This window comes from Pelodiscus sinensis, chromosome 30, assembly GCF_052426305.1.
Source record: "Pelodiscus sinensis isolate ZL-2025 chromosome 30, ASM5242630v1, whole genome shotgun sequence".
Taxonomy (NCBI): domain Eukaryota; kingdom Metazoa; phylum Chordata; order Testudines; family Trionychidae; genus Pelodiscus; species Pelodiscus sinensis.
In genome coordinates, this window is record NC_143081.1 from 15,313,319 (window position 1) to 15,330,821 (window position 17,503).

Below are 17,503 nucleotides of genomic sequence, written 5' to 3' on the forward strand. Positions count from 1 at the left end.
TGAGGAGCTACTTTCTGGGAACTAAAAGCTCTTTCGAGAGTCATTGGATACTCGCTTTTAGTATCAGATTCTCACATTTTTGCTCCATAATACAGCACCGTATGTATTTGTGCATTTCTGTTATTTCACTTACCAGGCAATTCTGCATCACACTCAATTATCAAAGCTGCAACTTCCCCTGGAGCCTAAATCCCATGGAGCCCTCAGAGCTAGCTGTTCTCAGAGCCGGCTGAGTCCTGTAGGATCTTTAGATATCGTAAAACCTCCTAAATTCTCCTTAAATGCCAATTGTTCCTCCATTTTAGCCCCCACCCCAACCATCTCAAAGACCTTAGACCTAGTCATGAACATGCTGTTGTCAACCCAGCAAATAGGAGGTGGCAGTAAATGACTCGCTCTGATCAAGGACGTTCATTGCCGCTGTATACGGCGCTGGAGAAACCACGGATGTGTCCCGGCTTCAAGCAGGATACTTAGAATATAGACAATGGGGCAGTGGCGAGAGAGACTGATTGAAGGTCTCACGGTCAACTAATAAAGGAGGCCGATGTGTTTAGTTGAGTCAAGAGGTGGATGGAAATGATTTAATCATGTCTGTACATGCTGTAGGGCAGAGGAGGACTTTTTGGTGACCATCCCAATCATGAGAGATCATGGCCACCCAGTGGCCCCTCCATTCCTGCCGAAAAGTTGCAGCCATATTAGAGAAGAGTCCCAGAAATAATGTGAGAGCTGGAAAAAATGTTTGAGGGAGTGGGACATACAGACCACCTCTTTATATGATCAAAATGAAGATCGGGTGCGGGAGGACCAAGAAAGACTATTCTGGGGATTAAAGGTATCTTTATTTTTGCAGAAAAAGGCAACAAGAAGTTTAGGTAAAGACCCAATGCCTTTCGGGAAGACACTTTAATAAAAACGCAAATTGAACGGGATGAAATTCTCTGGTTGGCGTTATAGAGGAGATGAAATTGGAATATTAAATGGCCCATTCTGGCCTTGAAATCGGTGAACCTCAGATGTTTTGTTACAACTGGAAGTTCTTTAATGTCATAGATTCACAGATGCCAAGGGAAGACGATAACAAGGTGACCATCACACCTGAAGTGTAGAACACAAGGGAGACGGCGTCTCCTAAATAATTCCCGGGACAGATCAATCAGAAAAACATCTGATCTTGATTTACAAAAACGGCCGGTGAAACCGCCACACCCCTGACAGGTTGCCCCAATGTGGAACCTCACCGGCCAGGAAAGAAGGAGGAAAGGCAGGGAAGGGCCTTTCTAGCTTCTTGACTCTTACAGTGTTTCCGAGTCTTGATTGCCATCAAGAGATGCGGTTCCAGCTGGGCTGTGTCTCTCACCAGCCGGCTCATCTCCTGGGCTGTGGCCGTTCTTGGATGTCGCTGATGTCTCTAGGTTCTGTCCGGCCCCCGGGTGGTGGGCTGCCAGGGAAGGAGAATGGCTCGTTCATCCAGCCCTGAGCCTTTGGCCAAGATGTAATAGCATAGGGCGGGGACTCGTTCCCCACAAGGCTTTTTAAAGTCTATTGTCTTTGCTTTCCCCTCCCTCCCAGCTCCACCCGGGAGCCCCAGGAGAAATCAGAGCCAGGCGTTCGCTCCTGAGTCACTGGGCTTCGCAATCGGCAGCGGGGGGTGAAGTCATCATGAGCTAAATCCAGAGGCTTGGAGAGCGATTTAAACCCGGGAGAGGAGAGTCAGACACTCCGTCTGCAGCCTGAGGCGCGCCCCAAAAGGCAGCGGGGGGGTGGAATTAGAAGAATTGGATTCTCTGTTCCCAGAAGGGATGAATTGAACTCTGAGAATTAGGTGCTGGGTTTGTTTCTTCATCTTCCATTCTCCCTGGAGTGTGAACTCATATCAAGTAAATATGAGGGGCAATCAAAACATGATTTTTTTCCTGGAAAAAAATTAAGAAGGTCTTCAAGAAATGCCTTTTGGTTTTCTGGCATCTTCAGCTGAAAATCGCAGCTTTCAGTTTCTCAATGGACATTCAGTATGTTCTGGGGGCTGCGGAGGGAACCACCTTTTCTGCCCTACTTGAGTGGGTTTGAGTAGATCATGTGTAGGACTTTCTTACTTGGCACGTTTCTGCCAAACTGCTTTTTGCATTTCTGTAAGGATATAGGAACGGCCCGGGGCGGTCACCCAGCCCTGGGCTACACAAAATAGCCCCCCTTCGGTCAACTTGATAAGCGGAACGTCCATGTAACCAACCCCGTTATTTCGAAATGACAGGCCTCTGATTTTGAAATCTGTCCTCCTGCTTTCCTCAGGGACTACCGCTCATTCCAAAAGAGTCATTTCGAAATAGAGGCAGTGTAGATGCGCCGGCGCTGCTATTTCAAAATAGCTGCTCCCCAAAGTCATTTGAACATATTACTCCTCAGTGCTTCCTGGGGCTCTAAGTCGAGGTAGCACTTCCGCATTAACGAAGCCAGCCTTGGACAAATTTTGAGGCTTCCTCGTAGTGGGGATGCGCTAGTTTGATTTTGTAAAATCGGGAGGTATGAAGTCAAATTTTGTTACTTTGACACAATTCCCTAGTGTAGACGTGCCCTTGTTGTCTCCTCCAGCGTCATGGCCAGTTCTGTCATCCCACGATCTTCTGGGTCCTGTATCATTATGTCCCACTGGTAATCATCCTGCCACCAAGTTTCTGTGCCATCTGTCCGGCCCATAGCCTCCTTTAATTCCCACCATTCAAGCTCTCCTATCTCATTAGTTTCTCTGATATAAGGAGTCAATATTTAGTGGTCTGCGTTCAAGGGATATAACTGAACAGGACTTGTTTCCCTCTGGCTGTTTCTCTACACAAGACCAGGCATGTCGCATTAAGTCACCACGGCGTCTCCATTGTGAGAGGCTGGCGGGAGCCCTCGCTCTTGTCGGTTTCCCGTGCTGCCCACAGAATGAGGAGTACACCCTGCTGGCGGGGCTGTTCTCTCCATTCGATTTGGGGGCCTACATTAGACCTGCTAAATTGAATGCTAAATGATCAACCTCCGGAGGGTTGAACTTCTCCATAATGTAGACACACCCTGAGGGACCGAAGGCTCTCGTGAAAATCTCCCACAAGGAGGATGGCTTGGGGGACCTGGAGATTCCTCTCTGATGTCCAACACTTCTTTTCCTAGTACAACCGGACACTGTTTGGACACGAGTCCCCAGCAAAATTGACCGGATAGGAATATGCTCTGTTGAATTCGTTTTGTTGAGGGAACGCTGCCTTAGAACCTGAATTCCCATTCCTCAGAACATGCTGAAATTTAAAGAGAAGAAAAAAGGGGACGAATTCCACCCCCCGTACTCAGCAGGACAACCTGCATCCGTAAGCCCTTCTCAGTGTGTGTCTACACTAGCGAGAAGATCAAGGTTGATTTTCTAGCGTTCGATTTAGGGGGTCTAGTGTAGACCCCCTAAATTGCATGCTGAGGGCAGCCCAGATTGGTGTCTGGAGCTTTTCGTTCTGCAAGGAGTAAGGGAAGCCGATGGAAGCATGTGCTCCGATTGACCTCCCACTGTGTTGACTCCACTATGGCTTGACTTAAGGTAAATCGACACCAACTACACATTTGGCGTAGCTGGAGTTGCCTATCGTAATGCACCTGCCTGGCCTAGTGCAGACCAGGACTAAGAGGGCGTGTTCATTAGGGGAAGGTGACTTTATGGCCCGAAGTCCCAAACTACTCTGAGTTCAACGTGAGCCCAATAGTTAGTCTGGAGACATCACTGTCCTCAGAACAGAGCGAAAAAAAAATGAATCACGCTTGAAGTTCTGGTCCTGGGGATGCACCTGGGGACCATGTCCCGGAGGGTCCTGGAACCAAGAAGAAAGACGCAGTGAAGTCGGAGCTCACTTCTCAGAGGTGAGGGAGCAGGCGAGATCGCTGGGGCAAAAGGGACTTCCCAGCCTGTGGATAACATGGTAAGGGCCACAGGAATCCCGGCGCTCGGGTCCGGGGTGAAAATGTTGGCTCTCCACCACATCACAGCAGATCCGCTTTGCAAATGCTTGGGTTGAGTGGTGGCCGATGAGATGATCTGCTGGTGGCAAAGAACATGCCTTGCAAGTTGAATGGAGCTAGGGGGGTATGTTGATTTCAGGCTTCTGCTGGAGACCGAGGGGAAAGTCTGGTGACATGTGGCAGTGGATTATCAGCTGTGTTGTGTGGAATAAGGAAGGGGCAAGGAGCAGAGAAGACTTTTCCGTCAATTCCAGTTGCAAAGATTTGAGGTGCAAGTTAGTGAGGAAGTGCCCTGAAGCTGAAGGGTCCTAAAACATCGCTCTGGTTTCTGTGTTTTGTTGTAAGAGCCCGTCCGACCTTTCATCCCCCACTGAAAGTTTTTGGTTTCCATTGAAAAACAGGAGCTGTGCATTGGAAAACTTACTTACAGAAAGGGGAAGGGGCATGATTCTTGCGGAAAGCTAATCCTTTAAGGGAACATTTTCATACAACTGAAACTCCACTCATCTCCAAGGGGACAAAATTACGACCCGTTCTAATTCTTAGAACTGTTCCAGTAGCACCGGCAGTAAGGAACCGGGTGAGGGACTGTACGAGGCACTGCGTGAAAACGGGAAGGAAAGGTCTCCAGGTGAATCATGGGGGAGTTTTGTTATACAAAAGCCGGGGAGAGAAATCGGAAGCTGCCTTGGTGAGCAGACTGGACAAGGGAACCGGGAGGTAAACGGTGAGGAGCTGGGTAGGAAAGCTATTGCTGGGAGCTAGTCCAGTCCCCTGATCTCACGGCAGGACCAAACACCGTCTAGACCATCCCTGACAGGCGTCTGTCCAACTTGTCTCCAGGGATGGAGATTCCACAACCCCCCTGGGCTACTTATTCCAGTGTTTCACCATCCGCACAGGTAGGAAGTTTTTCCTAAAGTCCAACCTAAACCTCCCTTGCTGCAGTTTAAGCCCATTGCTTCTTGTTCTGTCCTCAGAGAATTCAATTGTTTAATATAGTTTCCAGAGAAAATATCAGAGTTTTTTTACACATTTGTGTTAATTTCTATCAATTTAAACAGCTGCAGTTGTGGGCCATTATGGGAGTTCGAAGAAAGGAGTTAGACTGGAATTATTTAATGACAGGACAGATGGACATGTTAGCAGTTAAAGCTTCAGGACTGTGGAAAAGCAAATTGTGGGTCCCCCATGTCAAAGTGTACAAAACAGACACCCTTAAATCACATGCTGGGAAGCTCTCAAGCCGTGTTTTTCTGACTTTGTCCGGGGGCGGATTTCGATGGAGACGGAGGGGAATGAGGTTTGTGTGTTTGCTGTCAATTTCCTGTAAAAGTCCTATCAGCTCAAGTCTAGCGGGATGTATAAATACAAGGCAGTGAATGAAAGTTGCACAAGGAAATTTTATCCTGGATTTTCCTAAACTGGGAGAGAGACAGAGTTACACTCGAGTTTAATCACAAACTCTTGGGCTTAATTCTTAATCCTCGTAATTCTCCCTTCTAGTGTGGACTGAAGGTCGTGTTTCATAGAATCCTTGAACTGGAAGGGACCTCAAAAGGTCATCGAGTCCAGTCCCCTGCCCTCATGGCAGGACCAAGCAGCATCTAGACCATCCCTGACAAGTGTCTGTCCAACCTGCTTTTAAATATCACTAGTGATGGAGATTCAAGAACCCCCGTAAGCAATTTATTACGGTATTTAACCAACCTGATAGTTAGGAAGGTTTTCCTAATGTCCAACCTAAACCTCCCTTGCTGCAGTTTAAGCCCATTGCTTCTTGTTCCATCCTCAGAGGCCAAGGAGAATATTTTTTTCCTTCTTCCTCCTTGTCACACCCTTTTAGCTACTTGAAACTGCTCTCATGTCTCCTAGGAAGGTTGTGGAATTTCTGTCTCTGGAGATATTTAAGAGCAGCTTAGAAAAATATCTATTGGGGATGGTCTAGACAGTACTGGGTCCTGCCATGAGGGCAGGGGACTGGACTCGATGACCCCTCGAGGTCCCTTCCAGCCCTAGTATTCTATGATTCTCTCCGTCTTCTCTTTTCCAGACTAAACACACCCAGTTCTAGACCTATTTTCCACTTTCTATACAACCTTTTTATTGATGTTTAGAGCATCCAAGATTTCCTGGTTAAGCCAAGGTGGTCTCTTGCCAGACATCCCGTCTTTCCTACTCAGTGGAATAGTTTGCTTTTCTGCCCTTAAGCGTGTCCCTTTGGAAGAGACAGCTGGCCGTCTCGTATGGAGCACTGTGCTGCTCCGTGGCTCTCAGGGAATAAGGCCATGAGTAAGCGTGGCAGAATCTTGCCCTCTGTGAGCAAAGACATAAATCAGTCTCGCACGGGAAAATGAATAAACGTGGGCCCGATTGTAGAAAAGTCGCCATTTCTAACAGGCCTCGCAGAGAGATGTGTTAAGAAGAGATTTAAGGGCATTTAATGACAAAGGCTCAGCCTACTTTTATGAAAGCCCGCGGGGCATCTGCCTTCATTTCTAATGGATGAGCAACCAAAAGGACCCCTTGTTCCCTTTTGTAATGGTTACCGTGTTTCTTTCCCCAAGGAAATGGAGCCAACGAAGGCGCAAAACCATACAGCACTGGCAGACTTCATCCTCCTGGGGTTTGGACGTGGTCCGGAGCCCAAGATGGGCCCGTTCGTGGCGTTTCTGGTGATTTACGCAACAACCTTGCTGGGCAACGTCCTTCTGGTCTTCCTCATTCGGGTCAGCTCCCGCCTTCACACCCCCATGTACTTCTTCCTGATGAACCTGTCGCTCTTAGACCTCTGCTACTCCTCCACCATCGCCCCCAAAGCCATGGCCACCTTCCTAGCCGGCAGCCAAACCATTTCCTTCCATGGGTGTGCCACCCAGTTCTTCTTCTTCGGTGTCTTTGTCACCACGGAGACATTCCTGCTGGCGGCCATGGCCTATGACCGATACTCGGCCATCTGCAGCCCGCTCCTCTACCCTGTCGCCATGTCCAAGCGGGTTTGCCTCCAGCTGCTGGTGGGCTCCTATGTTTGTGGCGTCATAAACGCCATGGTGCAAGCCACCTTCACCTTCACCCTGCGCTTCTGTGGGTCTAGAGAGATCGACCACTTCTTCTGCGACATTCCCGCCTTGCTCTCCCTCTCCTGCAGCAACACAGCCATGAACGAACTGGTGCTCTTTACGCTCTCCAGCCTTATCCTCGTGAGCACCTCCATGGTCATCCTCGTCTCCTACGCGTGTGTCATCACCACCATCCTCCGGATCCGCTCCACCGAGGGCAGACGGAAGGCCTTCTCCACCTGCACCTCCCACATGGTGGCTGTGGGTGTCTTTTACGGGACTCTGACTTTCATGTACGCCCAACCCAGCTCTTTCATCTCTCTGGCCCACAGCAAAGTGGTGTCTGTGTTTTACACCCTGGTCATCCCTATGTTGAATCCCCTCATTTACAGCCTGAGGAACAAGGATGTGAAAGAAGCCTTGCAAAGAACCTTTGGATCAACGATGCTAAAATAATAACTTGGGTTACAGGAGGCAGAGAACAGAGACAAAGTCTGTGGCTCATCTAAAGGTTTTCCATTCTGCCTTGTTTCCTATCTATAAGGAGTCCCATAAAAAGTGGAAACTAGGACAAATTATAAAGGATGAATTTAAGCAAACACAGGTATGCAGGGGCAAGATTAGAAAAGTAAAGGCACAAAATGAGCTCAAACTAGCTAGAGACATAAAGGGTAGCAAGAAGACATTCTATAGATATATTAGAAGCAAAAGGTAGATCAAGGACAGGGCAGGCCCACTGCTAAGTGAGGAGGGAGAAACAGTAACAGGAAATATGGAAATGGCAGAGGTGCTTAATTATTTTTTTGATCTGGACTTCACCAAGAAGTCTGATGATGAAGGAATATCTAACATAGTGACTGCTAGTGGGAATGGGGTAGGTTTAGAAGATAAAATAAAAAAAGAACAAGTTAAAAATTCCTAGAAAAGTTAGATGTCTGCAAGCCACCAGGGCGTAATGAAATGCATAACAAATGGGGCTCTCCAGGGGTCTGATTTGGGACCAGTTCTGATACATAACTGATTTAAATATTGGCATGGAGAATTTAGATGGTGGCATAGAGAGTATGCTTTATGACGTTTTCAGATGATACCAAGCTGGGAGAGGTTGTACGTGCTTTGGAGGATGGGGTCATAATTCAAAATGATCAGAGAAATGGTCTGAGGTCAATAGGATGAAGATTAATCAGGCCAAATGCAAAGTGCTCCACTTAGGAAGGAACAATCCATTTCACACACACACAACGGGAAGTGACTGTCTAGGAAGGAGAACGGCAGAAAGGGATCTAGGGGTCCGAGTGGACCACAAGCTAAACATGAGTCAACAGTGTGATGCTGTTGCAAAAAATGCAAACCTGATTCTGGGCTCATGAAAAGGAGTGTGATGAGCAAGACACGAGAAGTCATTCTTCTGCTCTGCTCTCAGCTGATTAGGCCTAAATTGGAGAATTGTGTCCAGTTCTGGGCACCACTTTTCAAGGAAGATGTGGAGAAATTGGAGAGGGTCCAGAGAAGAGCAACAAGAATGATGAAAGGTCTAGAGAATAGAAGCTATGAGGAAAGACTGAAAGAACTGGGCTTGTTTCATTTAGAAAAGAGAAGACTGAGAGGGGATATGCGAGCGGCTTTCAAGTATCTAAAAGGGTGTCACAAAGAGGAGGGAGAAAAAATATTCTCCTCGGCCTCTGAGGACAGAACAAGAAGCAATGGGCTTATGCTGCAGCAAGGGAGGTTTAGGTTGGACATTAGGAAAAACTTCCTACCTCTCAGGGAGGTGAAACACTGGAATAAGTTGCCCGGGGAGGTTGTGGAATCTCCATCTCTGGAGATATTGAAGAGCAGGTTGGACAAACACCTGTCAGGGATTTTCTGGATGGTGCTTGGTACTGCCATGAGGGCAGGGGACTGGATTTGATGACCTATCCCCATACCACTCTCTCTCTCTATCTATCTATACCCACACACACCCCTCTATCTACCTATCTGAGCAGACTTTCTTCAGTTAGTGACTGTGATCTCCAACCTAGCCGCTCTGTGAGTCCAACACCTCTTACCTTCCCATTGCATTTAGGGCATGGCTTTGCTTAGGTGTTGTCTTCTCCTTTAGCCCAGAAGTACTCAGCCACCCTTTGCCCCAGGCCCTGCCCCAGTGCACCACCTTCCACAAACTCCTACCCCCGTCCTGCCACATTCCACTCCTGCTACTCCTGTGGCTGCCCTTGTCCCCTGGGTCTGCCCCGCCCCTGCTCATCCCCCTGCCTCCCAAAGCCTCTTCTGCATAGAGAAAGAGCTGTTCATAGACCCATAGAATCCCAGGGCTGGAAGAGACCCCAGGAGTCATTGAGTCCAACCCCTGCCCAAGGCAGGACCAACCCAACTCAATCATCCCAGCCAGGGCTTGGTCCAGCTGGGACTTAAACACCTCTAAGGGTGAACATTCTACCCCCTCCCCAGGGAACCCAGCCCAGCGCTTCCCCACCTGCCTAGGGAAAGAGTTTTTCCTAATGTCCAACCTAGACCTCCCCCACTGCAACCTGAGCCCATTGCTCCTTGTTCTGTCACCTGCCCCCACTGACAACAGCCTCTCTCCAGCCTCTTTGGAACCCCCTTCAGGAAGTTGAAGGCTGCTCTCAAATCCCCCCTCACTCTTCTCTTCTGCGGACTGAACAAGCCCAAATCCCTCAGCCTCTCCTCGTAGGTCATGTGCTCCAGCCCTGAATTGTTTTGGTTGCCTCCGCTGGACCCTCTCCAATGCGTCCACGTCCTTTCTGTACTGGGGGGCCCAGAACTGGATGCAGTACTGCAGGTGTTGTCTCACCAGCACTGAATAAAGGGGACTAATCACTTCTCTAAACCTGCTGGCAACGCTCCTCCTAATTCACTCTAATAATCCCTTAGCTCTCTTGGCTACAAGGGCTCCCTGTTGACTCATGTCCAGCTTCTCATCCACTAGGATCTTTTCTGCTGAATTGCTGCTTAGCCAGTCGGCCCCCAGCCTGTACCAATACTTGGGATTCTTCCCTCCCAAGGGCAGGACTCTGCACTTGTCCTTGTTGAACCTCCTCAGATTTCTTTGGGCCCAATCCTCCAATGTGTCATGGTGGCCAGGAGGCCCTGGGAGGAAGGAGGAAGCATTGATGAGCGGGGCTTCCAGTGGACCAGAGACCCAGGAGACCACCGCCTGCCAATGGGTGTTGAGCACCCGTTAATTTTTCTCTGCGGGTGCTGCAGCCCTGGAAGCCTATGTGTATGGCACTAGACTGAAGCCATCATTTGTCAATGGGAGAGAGCAGGGTCATCCCACCTCCCCAAATGGCAGTCGCTCTGTTGGTCGTGCCTCTGACATAGCCCCGTCTGCGTGAGGGTAGGTCAGTACCAGTGGGGTTTCCACGCCCCAGAGACACAGAGCGATATCAATCCAGGTCCGCAGGGGGCCACACCGATGTGCCAAGCGACACCGAGCACAGAGAGGAGCAGATGGAGAAGTCGTCGTCATGCATCAGAAGAACTGGAACATTATCACCTAAACCCCCGCATGTATCCCAGTACCGTCCGATCCCTCGTGCTAAGGGACCTGTGCTGAGTTTGGGGGTCCAATAGAGAACCACAGATACCTAGAACTGGAAGGGACCTCTAGAGGTCATCAAGTCCAGTCTCCTGCTCTCACGGCAGGAGCAAGCACTGTCTAGCCCATCCCTGACACGTGTCTGTCCAACCTGCTCTTCAGTATCTCCAGAGATGGAGATTCCACAACCTCCCTGGGCAATTTATTCCCATGTTTCACCACCCCGACAGTTAGGAACTTTTTCCAAATGTCCAAGCTCAACCGTCCTTGCTGCAGTTTAAGCCCATTGCTTCTTGTTGTATGATAAGTGGAGGACCAAGCACAGGATACAAAAGAGGCCCTTCCCCAGTGTGAATAAACTAGGGTATGTCTACTCTACCACCCTAGTTCGAACTAGCGGGGTAATGTAGGCAACCGGAGTTGTAAATGAAGCCCGGGATTTGAATTTCCCGGGCTTCATTTGCATATTGCTGGGCGCCGCCATTTTTAAATGTCCGCTAGTTCGGACTCCGTGCCCGCGGCTACACGCGGCACGAACTAGGTAGTTCGGATTAGGGCTCCTATTCTGAACTACTGTTACTCCTCGTGGAACGAGGAGTAGACATACCCCAAGAGACATAGACATAGAGCAGTGAAGCCCCAGGATACAAGTCTGGCTAGCGACAGAGCTTGGAATGGATGTGGCATAATAGCCAGCCCAAAACTTCTAAACATCTGAGCATCCCAGGAGCCAAGATGTGTGTCCCTTCTGCCAGGGCATGGCAAACAGGTCTCCTGGGTCATCTCCCCAGAGGTCAGGCAAGTATTTGGGTGGCACAGACTGAAGATATAGGCTCCATCTATAGCCCCGGCACAGATAGGGGAGCCTCAGTCATGGAATCACCAAAAAGTACCTCAGAGATATTCTGCTACTCGTTCTGGGCCACCCCGTCAGAGCCATCCTTCTGGATCAAGTCTTCAGATTCAACCTAACACGTGAACAGTCTTATCTCAGTTGCTGGTTCCCCAACATTGAGATTCATAGATGGTGAGGCCAAGTCGGACCATTGTGTAGCACTTTCTAGAAAATGAGCATTATACAAGTTCAACCTCTCTAATCCGGCACTCTTGGGTCTTGACTGGTGCTGAACCAGAGAAATTGCCAGACCACAGAAGGTCAATATTGTCTAGCAGCATGACCAACGCTTCCACTGCTTCCTGGGCTCTGAGAAAACATTGAGGGGTAAATTAGAGGTAACTAACAGCACAGAACACTGAGAGCCAGACCTGGGGGCTGTAAACAAACTTTATGGGGTCGCAGGAAGTTTGGCCACACCCATGCTAAGTGGACATCTGGCCAACTAAAATAATAGACTCATAGAGCTAGAAGAGACCTCAGGAGGTCATCAAGTCCAGCCCATGGCCCAAGGCCGAACCGATCCCAAAATCATTCTGCATGACGGATTTTTCTAGACCAGAGAGTTCTGGATTAGAGAGGTGCTACCTGTATTATCAGCATTTCACGGAAAACGATTTTCTTTCAGATTGTTGTCATTTGGAGTTTTTTAATAAAAATGCCCCAATTAAAAATGCAAACCTAGTTTTCAGCTTTCGGATGAAAAAGATGTGTGTTTCTTTTTGTCGAGGAAAACAGAAAGGCCCGCAAAGTGCTGCCTTTTGTGGGAAGCCCACTTGAAACGAAGACGTTTCAATAAAAAAAATTCCAACCAGTTCTACCATTACATCAGCTAGGCCAGCGTTTCTTAACCAGTGGTACCAGTCCCCTTAGGGGTACTCGAGAGACGTCTGGGGGGTACGTCAACACAACTGAAATTGGGAGAAAACGGAATTTTTGTTTTACGTTTTACAGCGCTTGATTATTTTTGTCCTTTTTACACTGAGAAATTTCATTGCCCACCTGTCTACGATGAAGTTGTTTAAACAAATGTGTTGCAACAGTAGAAAAAAATTGTGCAGCTGAAAACTGTAGGTACTGGGGGTACTTAGAATTTGTTTAGGGGTGCTTTTTTAAAAAAGGTTGGGAAACATTGGTCTAGTCTGACAGGGGCATGCCATGGTGGTAGCAGCAGCCGGAACCATAGGCCCTTTTAAATCACTGCCAGAGCCCAGCATGGCATGCCCCCCTCCCCTCCACCTTAATCTGAGCTCTTTCATAAGCCAGGCTGTACTGTGTACAGATGTGGTCTCCTCACCTCCAAAAAGACATTTTTGCCTGGGAAAGGGTTCAGAAAAGGGCAACTAAAATGATCAGGGGTTTGGAACGGGTCCCATATGAAGAGAGGCTAAAGCAACTGGGACTTTTCAGTTTGGAAAATGGGAGACTGAGGGGGATATGATAGAGGTCTATAAAATCATGAGTGGTGTGGAGAGGGTGAATAAAGAAAAGTTATTCATTAGTTCCCATAATAGAAGGACTAGAGGACACCAAATGCAATTAATGGGTAGCAGGTTTAAAACTAATAAGTGAAAGTTCTTCTTCACACAGCGCATAGCTAATCTGTGGAACTCCTTGCCAGAGGAGGCTGTGAAGGTTAGGACTATAACAAAGTTTAAAGAGAAGCTAAATAAATTTATGGAGGTTAGGTCCATAAAAGGCTATTAGCCAGGGGGTAGAAATGGTGTCCCTGGCCTCTGTTTGTCAGAGGCTGGAGAGGGATGGCAGGAAACAAATCGCTTGATCATTGTCTTGGTCCACCCCCTCAGGGGCACCTGGTGCTGGCCGCTGTCGGCAGACAGGATACTGGGCTAGATGGACCTTTGGTCTGACTCAGTACGGCCGTTCTTATGTTCTTATGTTCTTAGTTTCTCACTTGCACCCGACCTATGGATGTCCAGCTTTGACTTATTGTTAATAAGTTCCCTTAAGGACGACTATCCCATTGAGGCTGCTTCTGAATTCCCTCTCCTACCCAAGCAATTTAGACCCATTAATTAACATCTGGGGAAAATACCCATCAGGCTTTAAGGACGACCCAATGGTATTTAAATCCAGGATTGTAGCTTTGGACAGAGACACAACCCCAGGCAAATACGCACTGAAGGAACATCCCTGGCATGACTGTTGAATGAGAAACTTTCCCTGGGAGCAGGGAGGTGATGTTTGGGGCATGGACACAACCTCTGATTTTTTGCAAGGGTGTGAAGGCTACTGGCAGGTCTACTAATAGGAAAACAGATGATCCAGCGGTAAGAAGAATGGAAACACCAGCCATCCGGAGGGCCGCATGTATGTTTGCAGGGTTCTGCTCATCCCAGCAACACCAAAATAGTTAGTATTGCACATCTGGGGTATACGCCAGGAGCTAGGGGAAGAAATTCTCAACCACAAGCCCCAGAAATTGGAGCACCCTTCTGCAGTCGGTTCGAGGAAGCCCCCCACACGCATCCCTGTTGGACTCTCCATGACATGTTCTGACCCGAAGAGCAGAGGTTGGGACTCATGAAACTCGGATGAACTATTGACGGAGCTTCTGGCTGGTTTGATCGTTTTTCTAACACCGGGGTATCGTGGCGGCAGCGGGTGGGACATTCTAATTAGACAAGGAGGCAGAAGTGTCTTTAAGACAGACAGATGGACAGAGAGAGGGGAGGAGACTGGACTCACTGCCTGAAAGCTGAAGACGTTTGCAAGTTATACTACGTATTTGCCCCTTCTCAGCACCCAATTCAGGCGCCTTTTGTAGCAGTGCAAGGTGAGTGCAAATTTTAAGGACACTTCATAATACGTAAAGGAGGGTAGAACACCTGGCTATCAGAGAAGAGCAGCAAAATGATGAAAGGTCTCAAGAACATGCGTTATGAGGGAAGATTTAAAGAATTGGGTTTGTTTAGTTTGAAAAGGAGAAGACAGAGAGGGGACATGAGAGCGGTTTTCAGGTATCTAAAAGGGTGTCATAGGGAAGAGGGAGAAAAATTGTTCCCCTTGGCCTCTGAGGACAGGAGAAGCAGCAACGGGCTGAAACTTCAGCAAGGGAGGTTGAGGTTGGACATTAGGAAAAACTTCCTGCCTGTCGGGGGGGTGAAACACTGGAATGAATTGCCCAGGGGGGTTGTGGAATCCCCATCGCTGGGGATATTGAAGAGCAGGTTGGACAGACGCCTGTCGGGGATGATCTAAACAGTGCTGGGTCCTGCCATGGGGGCAGGGGACTGGACTCAATGAACTTGCAAGGTCCCTTCCAATTCTAGTGTTCTGGGATTCTGTGATTTTGTCTCTCTCCCTGCCCCATACAATCTATCTATCTATCTATCTATCTATCTATCTATCTATCTATCTATCTATCTATCTATCTATCTATCTATCCCCACACACCCCCTCTATCTATCTATCTATCTATCTATCTATCTATCTATCTATCTATCTATCCCCACACACACCCTCTATCTATCTATCTATCTATCTATCTATCTATCTATCTATCTATCTATCCCCACACACACCCTCTATCTATCTATCTATCTATCTATCTATCTATCTATCTCCACACACCCCCTCTATCTATCTATCTATCTATCTATCTATCTATCTATCTATCTATCTATCTATCTATCTATCTATCCCCCCACACACCATCTATCTATCTATCTATCTATCTATCTATCTATCTATCTATCTATCTATCTATCCCCATGCACCCCCTCTATCTATCTATCTATCTATCTATCTATCTATCTATCTATCTATCTATCTATCCCCACACACCCCCTCTATCTATCTATCTATCTATCTATCTATCTATCTATCTATCTATCTATCTATCCCCATGCACCCCCTCTATCTATCTATCTATCTATCTATCTATCTATCTATCTATCTATCCCCACACACCCTCTCTATCTATCTATCTATCTATCTATCTATCTATCTATCTATCTATCTATCTATCTATCTATCGTGGGAAAACACCCATAATGTGAATAAATTTGCTCTTCTAAGCTAATGTTTGTAGCGTCATCCCTAACCCTTTCTTAGGGTTTTATTATTACTACTACTACTAATAATAATAATTAATAATTAATAAATATCCCAGGCCTGGTAGAGCCCTCAGGAGGCAGACAGTCCAGCCCCCTGCCCAAAGCAGGACCAACCCCAACTCAACCACCCCAGCCAGGGCTGTGTAAAATGTGAAATGATTCATTTGTTTGACACTTTTTTTCCCCTTTTTTGATTTCTTGAATTTTTTTTAAATGCGGTTGGGGTCAACTCCAAATTTTTGGACCACCCAGATCCATTATTCTCACAGCTGCTCTTTGTCTACGCAAAACATTTGACAGTTTTTAACATTTTTTTTTCATTTTCTTCAAAACCCAATCTTTCCATAATAGTGAATATTGTGGTGATTTCTTTTTCTTTTGATTCAAAGTGATTTTCAAGAAGGTTTTGAAAGATCATTTAAGCTCTCTGGGCAACAGCTATGAGAATAATGGATTTGCCAGGGTATTTGCTGTCCCAAAAAGTGGGGAAAAATCATTTGGGGTTGACTCCAAACATGTTTCATTTTCCCTTTGACTGTTTTAGAATGATCTGTTTTTTCGTCTTGGCATTCTTTGGCTGTGACTCTTGTAAATTACTTAGACCGCTGGACGGCTCTGTGTGCTTGACCCGTTACCCAAAGGTACATACTCACTGACTTGCTTTTTCTTTTCCTTTCACATCTGCAGTTATCAAGCTGGACGCCAGGATGGAAAACCAAACCAGCCTCCGGGAATTCATCCTCCTGGGTTTCCCCACCCAGCTGGAAGTCCAGGCTGTGCTCTTCCTGGTGTTTTTGCTCACCTACATGCTGACGGTCACCGAGAATGTGGTCATCATCCTGGTGGTGAAACAGAACCGCCAGCTGCACAAGCCCATGTACCTCTTCCTGGGGTCCCTGTCCTTCCTGGAGATCTGGTACATCTCCGTCACCCTGCCCAGGCTGCTGGTGGACTTCTGGTCTGAGAACAAGGGCATCTCCTTCCCCAACTGCATGGCTCAGCTCTACTTCTTCATCTCCCTCATGTGCACCGAGTGCGTCCTCCTGGCCGTTATGGCTTATGACCGTTACTTGGCCATCTGCCACCCGCTGCGCTACCCGGCCATCATGACCCACCAGCTCTGCCTACAGCTGGCAGTGTTCTCCTGGGCCGGTGGCTTCTCCATCTCCCTGATCAAGATATATTTCATCTCGCAGCTGACGTTTTGCGGCCCCGGGGTCATCAACCACTTCTTTTGCGACATCTCCCCGGTGCTCAACCTGGCCTGCACTGACATGTCGGTGGCAGAGATGGTGGACTTTGCCCTGGCATTGGTCATCCTACTGCTGCCACTAGCTGTGACGGTCTTGTCCTACCTGTGCATCATCGGCGCCATTGTGCGCATCCCCACCGCCCAGGGCAGGAGGAAGGCTTTCTCCACGTGCGCCTCCCACCTCACCGTGGTCATCATCTTCTTCTCAGCCACCCTCTTCATGTACGCCCGGCCCCGGAAGATCGACCCCGCCAACCTCAACAAGGTGGTCTCCATCTTTTACGCCGTGGTCACCCCAGCCCTGAACCCCCTGATCTATTGCCTGAGGAACAAGGAAGTGAAGGAGGTCCTGCGGAAAACCTTGGAGAAGAACTGCTCCTTGGCCCATTGGAGAGGCATGGACTCATAGCAACGCAGGCCTGGAGGGGCCCTCAAGAAGTCGTCAGGTCCGACCCCAAGCGATGAGGCAGGGACAGGCATATAACTCCACCTCTTTAGGATTAGAAAGTTGGCCTAGCAGCTTGAGAAGTTGGGTCAGGCTCTGGAGACTCTGGAGCTATCTTTGTATTGGGTCACTCTAGAGCAGTGGTTCCCACCTCGTTTTAGTCCATGGACCACCAGGCCAATCAAAAAATTGTAGTAGGCCACCTCCTTTTTGAGACATGATAA

The 17,503-nt window shown here is 48.1% G+C and overlaps 2 protein-coding genes across 2 annotated transcripts; both read left to right on the plus strand.

Annotated features, from left to right (window-relative positions):
- Positions 1–6,557: 6,557 nt before the first annotated feature.
- LOC102454373 (olfactory receptor 9S13-like) lies at positions 6,558–7,502 on the plus strand. Its single transcript, XM_075912239.2, has one exon. It carries the CDS (start codon positions 6,558–6,560, stop codon positions 7,500–7,502), a length of 945 nt encoding a protein of 314 aa, XP_075768354.2.
- An 8,772-nt stretch (positions 7,503–16,274) lies between these two features.
- Positions 16,275–17,243, plus strand: LOC102454621 (olfactory receptor 6B1-like). Its single transcript, XM_006122748.3, has one exon. The coding sequence runs from the start codon at positions 16,290–16,292 to the stop codon at positions 17,241–17,243; it is 954 nt and encodes a 317-aa protein (XP_006122810.3). The 5' UTR covers positions 16,275–16,289.
- Positions 17,244–17,503: the final 260 nt, after the last annotated feature.